The 13,144-nt window shown below is 41.1% G+C and overlaps 1 protein-coding gene across 3 annotated transcripts in view; it reads right to left on the bottom strand.

Annotated features, from left to right (window-relative positions):
- Nucleotides 1–12,634, bottom strand: part of rhbdl3 (rhomboid, veinlet-like 3 (Drosophila)) — a 56,207-nt gene extending 43,573 nt beyond the window's left edge. Inside the window, exons 1-3 of one of the 3 annotated variants that reach the window (XM_081609807.1) lie at nt 12,509–12,634; nt 11,669–11,906; nt 11,277–11,300 (exon numbers count right to left, since the gene is read on the bottom strand). In XM_081609807.1, coding sequence (XP_081465933.1) covers nt 11,277–11,300; nt 11,669–11,812 — 168 coding nt within the window. In that variant the 5' untranslated portion in view covers nt 11,813–11,906; nt 12,509–12,634. The other 2 variants (XM_008414911.3, XM_017307230.2) reach the window with 2 other exon arrangements.
- Between the last annotated feature and the right edge of the window lie 510 nt (nt 12,635–13,144).

Below are 13,144 nucleotides of genomic sequence, written 5' to 3'. Positions count from 1 at the left end.
TAAGAAGGGTACAAATTCTGGCTGCTCTACCCACTGCTGGTAAAATCTGAGAGCACCAGAAGTCCAGTTTTTTTTTTTCACCAAATTGCAGCAATAAATAAGCCTTTTACAACCCTGCTGCAAACAGGTCTCCAAGGCGCCGGGCAGACTTGTCTGCTTGAAAGGCATTGCCATCAACACTGAGAGGAATGGTTACATGTTTTCTGAAATAAAAAAAAACATGCAAAGTAAACTTCAAGAAACAAGAAAATCAAATAAAAAAAAAAGAGAGAAATACACAATTAGTAGCCTAGAATCTAATAGTGTATTCAAATCATTCCAAAAAGGTTTTGGAATAATATTTGGAGACAATCCGTTTCATTTACAGTTATGTAATATGCCATTTTAGATTAGACACCAATAGTAATTGCTCGTTCAAATATTTCATTTTTCTAGAAACAACTATTTGCCTTCTTATGCCCAAACCATGAAATTCCACAGAACAATTGTGTAGTTATGATTCTGTGCCAGAACAAATCCAACATGGCTGTATTAAGACAATAAGACAAAGTCTGAAAATGAATCATTTCTGACTTCACAGCTACCGTACATTCAATCACAACATTTTTCGGAGCCTTGTGTAGCAGCAGTCCTTGTCCTCCTTGGACTCAAATGGAAAAGGTCAAAATGAGTTTTCCAGAGTGAGTTTCAATTTGGGAGCAAGGGGTGTTGAAGGATTTAGTGCTGGGACTAACTCCAAACTGAGGTACTGAATTTTAAAGCAAAGTAAAGTAAAGAAAGTATCCCTTTCAAAACTGACATGTCAAATGTATTTTTGCTGTGATACCAAAAATGCCACAACATTTTAGGGTTAAAAACCAAGGACTGCCTTAGGTACAGTGCTGCGGAAAAACTGGTTCTACCGTTTTTGCTTCTTATACTTAAATGTTTCACATCATCAAAACTTGTATATGTCATAAAAAACCTAACCTAAGTAAATACAGACGGCAATTATTAAATGCTGATTTTAATCGTCAAGGGAACAGATCTATATGAACACCAAAACAAAACCTGCCAGACAACATAAACTAAAAGACATGTTAATGGCACTAACACTAATGAAGCACTGAAGGCTAAGATGATAACAGGCTCTGAATATTATATTTTTTTATGCTGTTAATCATTGCATTTAAAGAAAAATTGGAACCACCTAAATTGGTTTTTGACAAGTCAAAGTTTTATAAATGGGAAAATGGGAGATGGGAAGTTAACATTCAAAAACTTCATTAAATAATCATAAATATAACATCTGGTCTTGCTTTCATGCCACTGCAGTGTAATTAATTCTTTCTTTTATGTCTTTTATGAAAGTACACCGAGAAAAGCACTGCAGCAAAAGTTGGTAAAACATCCCAGCAGAGAAGCAAAAACCCAATATGACATTCATTTTCACTGCTTTCCTTTGTGCATCGTGTAATGTGGCTTTGTCCTTCTCACAGCTGGCCACTTCAGCACTTTGGCCCAGCTTGCTGGCTCTGGCTGCAGCGTCCTGTAAGATGACACAGAGGGGACAGATAGGGAGCGGGGATCTGGGTGAAAGCTAAGCACTGTCGCTCACCTTGAGCCTGTCAGGCAGAACCTGCAAAGGTTCCCCATCACAACAGCAAAACAGTCAGGGGACTGGACAGTGACTAAATATCTACAAGACACACCCGATGAGCAGTTGAGATTTTGTACTGTGAGCAGATTTCACAGATATAACATTCTCTCCAAAACAAATAAAGATGTCAAAGTGTGAAAAAGGCATCCAGAAAAAGCAGAATGCATTCAGCTTTGGCGTGGGTGTATAGGAAGCAGTGAAAAATGCCATTACCTTTGAATTGTGCATTCCTGCCATTCGCTCGTCTACAAAACTGTCTGCCACAACTACTCAAGGGAGATAAGAAGGCGGAGGAGTAAACAAGGAGACACTAGAGGAACAGTTTGTTTAAAATAATGCTTAACCGACAGCTGAGCACATAATGAGACGCTCGGCTGCAAACAGGTAAATGATTTAAAATATGAATCCAGTAAAATATGTTCCAAAGCATATCTAGCACTGGGGGAGTATGCCCTGGAAGTTTTTCTGTGTTTTGGTTGTCACCATCCTGTCTGTCTCAAAGAGTTTAGCTGTTCTGGAGGGAAAACAGAACAGAATTATGTAATTTAGTAACACTGCACGTTTTTCAGCATAAACACCCCGTTAAATGTCATGGTAAAGCAGCGCAATAATCCAGACAAGGCCACTGAAAAACCTTCAACTTTTCAGCCGTTTAGAAGTAAAATGTGAGCCTAGGATCATCGTCGTTCAGCATAACCCAAGTGAGATTCACCTTAAGGTTCCCAAACTGATGGCAGAGCATTTCCTGTCAGCATTTTATGATGAGTCATCATATTAAAAATTACGGCAACAGGTTCTGAAGCAACAAAGCAGTCAGACCATCACACCACCTCCATCTTTGATGATCAAAAATGTTACTAAATGCAGCTACTGTGTGCAGTTTAGCGATATAAATCACACTCCTTTCAGGAAACGGTGTCCAGAAAACACCCATTTCAACTGGGAATGTTTTTCAAGATCAGTATTTGTGCTTGTGGCACCATGATGCTGCACCATGCAGTCACAACCAGTTACCCAAAAAAGAAGTAATTTTTTTTAAAACCAGTTTTATCATTGTCACAATTGCATCAATAAATATTGTGATAAAATTCCATAAAAGTCCATATCGCCCATCCTTACTTTTCAGTCAGCCGTGGTTTTGGCTTGAAACTGTCCGACTGATGCAGTTTTTGCCTTGTTCTCTAAGACCTTCACTGAGGCAAGTGAGGCCTGCAGTGCTTTTTATGTAGTTATATATAGTTATCGGTTCTTTTGTTACTTTCTGAATCACATCAATGAAGAATGGACAATAAATTCCATGGTGGTTCTCTTGAGTCCTAGCGCCTCATAAATATCTTTGCAACTCATTCCAGTACATTGTACATCAACTACATCACACCAACGCAGAAGCAATCAAAAATAATTACACCGAACAGTAGACACAAACCTTCTGAATTATTGATTGTGCAATATAATTCTTGGTTTGTTGTAACATTAAAAATAAGCATGGAGCAAAAGGAACTGACGGTAACACTCTGGAAAATGAGCAGAAAATATGTTTCTGTTTTTCTTTTGGTTTAGCTAACTGAACGTAGACATGTGTAAAGCAACACTGCACACTGGCTCTTTAGTTAAACTAAAACCAAACAGGCTTCAATCAGCTTGGCTTGGGTGAGAAAAGAGGTCACAGCCAGCATAAAATCAAAGCGTTTTATATTTTTCAACAGGAGTCAAACCTGAAGGGAAACAAACGTTGGAGAATAAGAAGAAGACATTCCTATTTAAACTAGAATTATTTCATAAAGGGATACAGTCTTAACCCAACCTCCTTAAATATCCTCACTACGTTGCTCATAATGGCATGTAAACACACACACACACGCACTCGCATGTATGCACATATGGGTGTTACCACACCGCAGAGTCATCCAGATTTCATGCTATGGCTGCTATATGCTTTATGCATTCTGCAACCAATTACAGATAAACGACCACATCTTCTCGCTGCTGCCACTTACAGATCAACAGATCCAGCAGCTATTTTTACTTCGGCAGAGACTGTTTTCACACTCTGCCAACTGGAACTGTGCCTTTCATTAAGAGAATCTATTTAGAGCCGGGGAGGGGAGATGCAGGAGGGCGGGAGGGGAGCTGGGGGAAGATGAGCTCTGATCATATCTTTCCAAGAAAATCTTTAAGGTTCTGGCTGTTGTTCCATTGCAGCGCGGCCCAGGTAGCTCAGGACAGAATGAGGCGTGGTGTAATTCCAAACTCATAAATACCGTTATCATCCTAAATTAATAATACGCAGCTCAGTGATGCCTCAAAGTGTTTATTGTTGAGTCATCGCCAAGGCTCAGCTGGTGTCAGTCGCTGACGGAGCTCTGGAAGAGCAGGTCAGCAAACAGTGAACCCACCATCTGTGTGTGTGTCAGTGGCAATTAGGCTGATAATTACATCGGCGTATTAAAATAATGTAGATAAAAGAGAGACGAGGGCCCGTTGCTGAAAAATAATGCACCTCACCGATTCCCTAATTTGAAACATATTGCTCTGATGAAAGGTAAATCATTCTCCTTACCATTTGACCAGATGTTTCTGGTTGAATCTACACGTTGCAAAGTAAATGAATTAAAAGAAAACACTTTGTACCCAATGCAAGCCAATGAAAAATCCATGGGGTTACCTACCTTGTTGCTTTGTAAGCAATATTTAAACAAACTATTTTAATGCAAATTTGCCTGATAGTTTGTTTACAATTAAAAAAAAGTTTGATCAAAATTGAGCACAATTTCATCTGGTATTTTGACAACATCATCACAGAGCAGATGTTATGCTCTGCAAGCTTCTTTAATAAGCTTGCAGTGAAAGTTTCAAGCTTCTTGTTTTAGGGAGGGGGGGGGGGCTTTCCACAAAACCAGTTCCAGAGCTGAAGTGGTTTGTTAGCACCTGTTGTACTGTTTACACCGTTAAAGCACCGGCACTGGAAAAACTGGTTCTGTGCTGAGCTGGAAAGGACTAAAGAACTCGAAGGTTGAACTCTTTGTTGGTAAGTTGAAAGATTAAGAAGCATTTAGATTTGCCAATAAATCTAATGTAAATGTTTTAGGACTTTGGAAGGAAATTGGAGTAACTGGAGAGAATCTATACACTATTCACAGAGAGAGAGAACAGGCAACCTCCACACAAATTTTAATCTAGGAGCTGTGAGAAAACTGCTAGCCACCAAGCTAAGGAGAAACATCAGTGCTTTTGGTGGGTTTTATCTCTTACATTTATATAAGTACATATAATCAAAACAAATAAACTTTGTTCTCACTCCAAAACACAAAAACACGCCTTTTCTCCTTTATTTTTTTCAACAATGTTTGAGGTCCTTTGACATTTAAAGCCTTCAGTTTCAGGTTGTCTGGAGGTGAAGGCAAAGGAAAAGACATCCCCTTACAGAGTCAAAAGAAAACTACAATCAGCGTCCCGGGCTGCTCTCCATGATCTCACTTTCTGCATGGCTTTGTCTGCAGCATGGGTAAAGCTGACAGGGCGCAGCGAGACATCGTCTCCCTACACGCACGGCTAAACGCAGCTGCAGCTCCCCACTTACCCGTCAAATAGCAGCTACCTGGGAGGTGAATCCTCCCTTTCGAGACAAATTGAAGACCGTAAGGCTCTACCAGCTAGACTACAAGAGATTTAGCACAAATAAAATACAGTTTACATTCGTTGTAGCGATGACTGTAAATCATACAGTACAAGAAGCAACTGAGTATGTTCTTCCAGGCAACATTAGTAAAATAGCAGCAAAACATTTATATGTGTGGCCTAAAGGGTCATTCTAGGTGGCATACAATGTTTTTTTGGTGTTTTTTATATGCCACCGACCAAGAAATGAAAAGGGAAACACTTTCATTGAAAGTATGCAGCCATGTGAAAGTGTTTAATCTCTAAGCTCCTGGGGGCAAATGTCTGAGGGGATTTCAAGGTGGCGTTGGGAGCAGGCTGTCAGCAGAAAGGCAGCTGGGGGCACATAGAGATGCAAACACACAGATGGCGATTGAGCCCACAACCAGACAGGCTAGTAGCTGGTAGTTTTTAAGAATTAACAAAAAATAAATAAATAAATAAAATCTTGGCACAAAACAGATTTTGTAAACCTTCCAAAACTGAATTCCAGTTTTCTTTAAGAATATAATTAACAATGTCCAAAGTATTTCCGCTTGCCTTCCTGTCTTGTCATCAAATATTTATCTTAGAAGCAGCAGCAATGTCACACTGTGTGTGTTGTAGAAAAACAGGGCTTCCTCCAGAGGAAAAGCAAAGATAAAAGCCTACAGTGTTACTTAAAGAGCTTATGGACAGTGTGGTTAGCAGTAGTATTCGTAAACAACAGTCTAGATTCCTATCTAACAATGAGATCTCCAAGACGCTGCCAGCATTTCTCTCCTGTCACAAAGACTGAGACGGTGAAGAGATAAACAGAGGAGCTCCCTGTTATCTGCTAACAGCTGCTATCTGTTGTCTTGACATCTTAACAACTTTCCTTAAGAAAGTTTTGCCTGTCATTGCGTTTGATCTGATTCAAATACTAAAAGCATTCCCTCTTATCAAATATTTCCCCCCTAGGCTTTAAAACAGCAGTTATCAAACAAAACAATAAAAACAAACAAAAAATAAAGAACAATCTGGACAAGATATTATTGCAGAATTACAGACAAATTTCCAAACAAGTTAAATAACTTCTCAACAATAACCAACTGCTTTGACGTCAAAGTCAATGAGTTAAATGATATCCAAATAAAAATTTCCTGTCTTCATTCCAATTAATAATAATAATAAACTTCACAATGGAAATGAGTATAAGTTGTCTTTCTTCAGTAACAATTTCCACACTGAAGAGTGCTCTGTTTAGCAGTAACCAGGAAGTTCCTCAGTGGTATGTCAAGTGATCAGAAAAAGGTTGGACATTTGTCTTTCCTGGTTATCGGTCAGATCTAATCCAGCTGAGATCGTTTGGTTCCAGTCACCACTGCATCTCGGTGCATCTCTAGACTAAAATAGAACCAATTCAAACTCTGAGGCAGCCGACTTCCCCAAGTGAAGCTTAAATGCTTTCTTAAATAACTCCTACTGCAGACTGCAAACAGCAAGACGTGGTTTTGACAAAACCCTTCACCCGTGAACACGAGAAGCAGATGGGACAAAGAAATCTTGTCAAACATTCCTTAATTAACTGTCTTCGTCACAGTCAGGCAGGGAAACTCATCAGATGTTGTCTCCCAGGGAGCAAAACATAAGGCCGTCTACTCATTTTACATTCTGGTATAAACTTGCTGATCATGAAAAAAAAAAAATTAAATCTGACTCTAAAGTGTGATAGCCTCTAGAAATTGGGTGAACGTTGTGTCATAAGAGTGATGCAGTGAGTAAGCCGACAGAGAAGGTAGAATCTAAAAAAGAACCTGTTCCTTGCTTGTGATAATGCCATTATCTTTGAACAAGCTCACAACAGCTCCAGCCTTTCCAGATTTGTGTGTGTGTGTGTGTCTGTGCGTGTGTGTGTGGAGGACAGACATCAGCTCCCTCATTGACTACATCTCCCCAGCTTCATTAGACGTTGTCTGTTTCTGTGCTTACTCTTCTTGTTTGTTTCAGGAGATGGGGAACATGAATCGAAGCATTGAGGTTTGCACTCCTCAGAGGAGGGAAGCACTTACACAGCAACAAAATCCTCTCCAGGGACAGGAGAGAGGAGAGAAGGGGGAGACAGAACACAGCGACACAGCATTTCCATTTCAGCCTGTGACGCTTTGAAACTCAAATAAAATTCAGCCCCACGGGAGTCACTGAAAACGATATGAAGGCAAAGGTTTTGTATACAAATCAAACTGCCAGCTGAGTCACATGAACTGGCTACATATTTACAGCGTTAAGGTGCAGGACGGCTGGTGGTTTTTACACAATGTGTTGCACTTATTATTATATTTTAACATAATGCACTGGATCTCTGTCTATATGCAGTTCAGTACTCGCAGATTCACACAGTCGCAGATTTTTCTGTGGATCGTATCTCCAAATTATTTGCAGAATATTTGCCAATTAAAGAGGGTTTTGTTTTTTTTGTAGAGCACATTCAGTGCATCCATAAAGTATTCACAGAGCAACACATTTTCCACATTTTATTGTGATAAATGAATCTCTTGTCAAAATGCCAGAATTCTGCTAATGTTGCTGCGATCATATTTGAGGAATGAATTTGCTCTAGACTTGGGGCTTTCAAGCTTTTCCTTCCCATGGACCCCCAAACAGAATCAGTGCTACAAAAAAATAGCACATTTTAGAATGTTTTTCTCACTTTCATTCAATAATTATTACACTCATTTAGCATAAACACCTTCTGAACTTGCAACAGAGTCCTCCACAGCAGGAAGGACTCTGCTTTGTTAAAATATTGTCCACTTGCTTGAAGAGCAGAGCAGATTGATTCATTTCACTGTCAACCAATCAGAAAAATTGGCTGCCGGTGACAAAAAAAATAGGATGATTAAATAATACACATCTTCCATCCAGCTTTCTGAGGACACTCTGAACAGCCTTCACCTTTAAAAAGCAGAGCTTCAGCGGTGGAGCATGGGGTAGCATTAGGGCGGCGCACCCCACATAAAGAGGCTTTTTGTCCTTGATGCAACCTTCTTGGGTTCAGCTCCTGACCTCAAGATGTTTGCGGCAAATGTTTCTCTCATCTGCCTCTCTCTCTCTCTCTGCCGTATTTCATGTCCTGACGTTTTACGATTGTAAAAAGACAGAAATGTTGTGGATCTGAACGGGAAGTATAGATCCATAACATTTATTGTCGCCACCTGAGATTGCCAGTAAAAGATTCTTTGCAGGAGTATATTTAATGCTTTCCCGGGATATTTCCGTGAACAGGGTAACGGCCATGGATACGGAATATTACGGTTTCAAAACCACTAACATTTTCCATCGTACCATTAATGCAGATGTAAGTCCTTTAAATGAGATGCAAAGAAAAGGGTAGAGCTGTTCTCAGAATGCACACAGCATGAAATACACTGATGCCCCACATGTTGCTGTTCAGTGCAGGAAAGCTGACTGAAAGAAGGCACCTTGAAATAATTTCTGCATCAGATACCAACAAACTGAAAGGAAGAATTAATGTCACTTGTTCTTAAGAGTCACTGACATTTTCATTGAATGTGCTCATGCTTTATGCCATTTTCAATTTCAGTAATTAAAAGTTGCAACAACAAAAAAACCCCTTCTTGGTTCATATCTTTATCCAAACTCAGACAATCAAATGAAAATAAAATGTAAGAGAAGCAGAGGTATTATGTCAGTCTTACTGAAATCTAATTATATGGCCAAATACGAAATCTATCCAATCAGAATAAACTTACATAAATTAATAATCTTTTCAGTGTCCATACGTCATCTTAAATCTCCAGCCTTGCTCTTTATTTCAGAATCATTCATCTTTTTTGCACAAACACAAGTTTCCAGGATGGATGGGAAAAAACAAAATAAAAGAAAAAAACCCTTGCTTTTCCTGATGTTCAGGAACTGAATGATCCTGGTGATCATTCCTCCTGTCGCTTCACAGCAGCGGGGAGTCGCCAAGGTCGGCCCCTTGACAAATGGAGCAAGTCATTGTGAGTGAGGAGGAGGAACAGAGAGCAAAAGAAGAGAAAGGACATTTGTAGCTGCCAGAGCGGCCAGCGACCTCGCCATTTGGACAAACCCGCGTTTTGTTTTGGGCCAACGCCCACTTGAGGAAACTCAAAGCCGTTCGGCACGCATAAAGATGGCGGCTTGAGGGGGCCCATTCAATGGCCGTCCATAGAAAACTCTCCCTCACCAACACACACACACGCACGCAGTCACAACATAATCCCAGGGGGACCTCCGTATACCCCTGGAAGAGTGAGCCTGACACGAGCCTCAGATGCAACGCAGGACATCCCACCCAACCTCTGCACACACAGACTCATACACTGAAACACACACACACACATTAATACATATAATTACCCTCAGCAGAAAGTAGGGGGCCCCATCTCAGGCCAGGCAGGTGCTGCAGCAGGCCCACACAGTGATAGTTGTGCATAAATAAGTGTGTGTGTGTGTGTGACAGTGGGGGGCTCGTTTGCCGTCTGTCAGTTCAGCTGGCTGCTTGCGTGATCATTTGGTTTCTGTTTCTCTTCTCCTGGGGTTTCTTGGCTGTTTGCGTGCATCTGCATGCTGTCATGTGTCTCTTACAAGGCAGGCCTGACTCATAGATCAATGCATCCAGTATTATATGTCGTCCTAATGGCATTATGGGGTCACTGTGAGCGAGCGACACACCCTCGGCCCCCAGCGTCCTCCCACTCTGATCCTCCTGGCTTTGACAGAGATGTGGCCTTGTTGCATGTTGTGCCATGATTGCTACCCAGCAGGCGAGGGATTTAGAGCTGGCCTTGGCAACATTTCAATCTAAAAATACAATCGATTAATCAGCCTAAATGAGAAACTGGTACTTCCATATTCGCACTTGCTTTCCATATAGATAAAGTTTGGCATACAAAGAAGCTTCAGTGGAATGGTTTAAGGTGTATGAATACATTGAGTTTTTAGTTATTGTAAAATCTTTCCACTTCATGTTGGACAATACACTTTGAAGTTAAAGCTCATGTAACATAAAGAGTATCTCCTATCTTGTGTTCTTGTCTATTATAATGCCCTGAAATGCAAATAAATAACTCGTCACATTGTTTTTTGTTCTTTAGATATGTAGATATAACTTTTCTGAAGCAACATCATCTGTTACAGTGCAATAGTGGTCATACTCCTTGAACCCTTCATATTAAGACATTATAACACAAACATTGCATGTTTTATTTGGATTTTAAGTAAAAAGACCAACACAAAGTAGCACACAATCTAATGAAACAAAAAAAATTGTTTTTCTAAATTGATGAGAGTAAAATTTAGAAAATTATTATGTGAACTTGAATTCATACCTAAAAGTCAATAATCTGCTAGAAAATCTGTCACTTCAACTCTGCTGGTATGTCACTTCCAGCTTTGCATATCTAAAAACCTGAAATGTCTATTCACTTGTGTCTAGCTTACTCCTAGTCAGGTTGAAATACATTTTCAAGTCACACATTGTCTGCTGAATTTAGGTTCTGGACTTTGACTGGACCATTGTAAAACATGTAAATCTTTGATCAAAACCATTTCATTGCAATTTTGGATCCATGTTTAGGGTTGTTGTCCTTCAATCTAACCCTGCTTTAAACTTCTACAACCTTATCCATGGCCTGTTTGCTGCTCCTTGGTCTTCATGATGCTGTTTGTTCGCTAACAGAACAGAACAGCTGGATTAATGTTGAGAAGACATTAGGATTCTATCAATGAATTAGACGTCTTCTGAAGGCAATTTGTTGGTCAGAATTTTATATTGGGTATCAGAGACACAAGTAAAATCTGCAAAGTGTGGTGTGAGACATTTTGAAATGCATATTATGTAATGAAATACATTTAAGCTTGTAGTTGCAAGGTCCAAGGGGTACTTTTGCTTGCATAGGTTAGAGGTTACACACAAACACACACACACCAGACAAGTAAAGCATGCAGATCACTTGAACTTTGCATTCCTTACCTGGTCAAACAAAGATTTCCATTGCTGAGACAGGAAAAACAAAGACAAGAGAAGAGCAAGTGAAGGTGAAAGTGAGAAGGAAGGAAGAAAAACTCAGGTGCCAAAGATGGCTGGCGCACCTGTTTGAAAATGATGCACACCACCACACACACAAAAAAAAATTAATTTATCTAATGGTCTTAATATTAAAAGAAATGCAGCAGTTTTACAGCAAGTCTGTCTGAAAATGAATAAATTCTTATAAGCCTATGCCAAGAAACAATATTCCAACAGTTCAGTCATGTCATAAGAGCGTCTTTCAGAGTTTAATTTGCACTTTATATAATCCAATTAACGGACACCGGGGTTTCTGACATTACAGATGTGAGTCTAAGCATACTGTGCAGACTTACTACTTCTTCTGGAGCTACGGGAAGGACGTCGGTACTCTCCAAAACCTCGATCTCCTCGCCCTCTGCGTGGGCAGCCACCGCCGGGGAGATGTTCACCGGAGCCTCCCGGGTTCCGCCGGTCATCCTCGGGCTGCTCTCCTCCATACATCCACTAGATCGTACCAAATGACCCCAGATACAGATGGTTCCTCTCCATCTCTCTCCTCGAGAACACAATGCATCAAACGAGCGCGCGCTCCTGTTAAGGAAAGTTGATCAAGTTTAGCAGGAGTTGAAGCGTAAAATGTCCTCATGTGGTGGTTTCCTGTCAGCGGTCCAAGTTTCAGAGGCACATTCTGCAGCGACTCTTTTCACTCCGAGAGAAAAGTGACGCAGGAGGAGCAGCGGAGCGCGGATCCATCTGGAGGAGAAACAATTACATCATCAGCTGTGACAGCGGGACGGAGATGACAAACGGGCCCGGGGCTGACGTACACGCTCTCATTTGGATTGATCCGCGCACGAGAGGGAGCGAGGGCCCGACTTCAAGCGATGTGCGCACGCGGCAGACTTGAGGGAAGAAGTTCGGACACGCGCCAGTTTTTTTGGTGCGTCATGACACCTGGCGCGCGGTCTGCTTTTCAGAGAGAGAGAGGGACGGAGAGGACGAAGCTCTCCGGGAGGCAGGGAGCAACACTCCGACCGAGTCCGCCGAGACGCTGCCTGGGTTCGGCTTCAGGAGATGAAGCGGCTCCGCTCCGTTGCGCATACGTCCTCGCAGGAACGCGGAGGGATGGAGAGAACGGGTGGAGGGGGTGGGAGGAGAAAAGAGGGGGAAGGAGGGAGAAATCGAGGGATTACCAGCGATTCCTGATGAGGGGCTCCGGGTGTCTAGCTCAGCAGCTGACTGTAGCTCACTGGCAGTATACAGAATCTTGCTAAAGCATCCACAGCCCTAAACTTTTTCACGTTGTGTCACGTTACAGCCAACTTTAATGGATTTTGTTGGACTTATGTGTGACAGAGCAACACATTGTAACAATAAAGTATTTTCAAATCATTTTCTGGAATTAGAATCTGAAAACGGTGCCATGCATTTGTATTTGGCGTCCTTGCCCTTATACTCCCCAATAAAAGCCAGTGTTAGCCTTCAGATGCTATCTAATTACTAAACAAAGTCCACCTGCGTTCCAGCTGTTCTCTGGAGCTCTCAGCGGTAGAAAACATGAGCGAGGAAGTGGCGTCATGGAAACCAAACACAGCAGGCAGGTCAGAGAGAAAGTGGTGGAGAAGTTTAAAGCAGGTTATAAAACAACATTCAGTGTTTTAAACACCTCGTGGAGCCCTGTTTCGTTCATCAATTGAAGAAAGGAAACAGTTCATTGCAGCTGCAAACTGAGCCACACAATATTTTAAATTGTACTAAGGGTCAGCAATCTGGAAGTGACAAAACTGCAAAAAGTGACAAAAAAAAAAAGTGACGTCAGTGTTGGACTT

Source organism: Poecilia reticulata, chromosome 1 (genome assembly GCF_904066995.2).
Source record: "Poecilia reticulata chromosome 1, P_reticulata-male-v2, whole genome shotgun sequence".
Taxonomy (NCBI): domain Eukaryota; kingdom Metazoa; phylum Chordata; class Actinopteri; order Cyprinodontiformes; family Poeciliidae; genus Poecilia; species Poecilia reticulata.
This window is presented reverse-complemented; position numbering and strand designations above follow the sequence as displayed.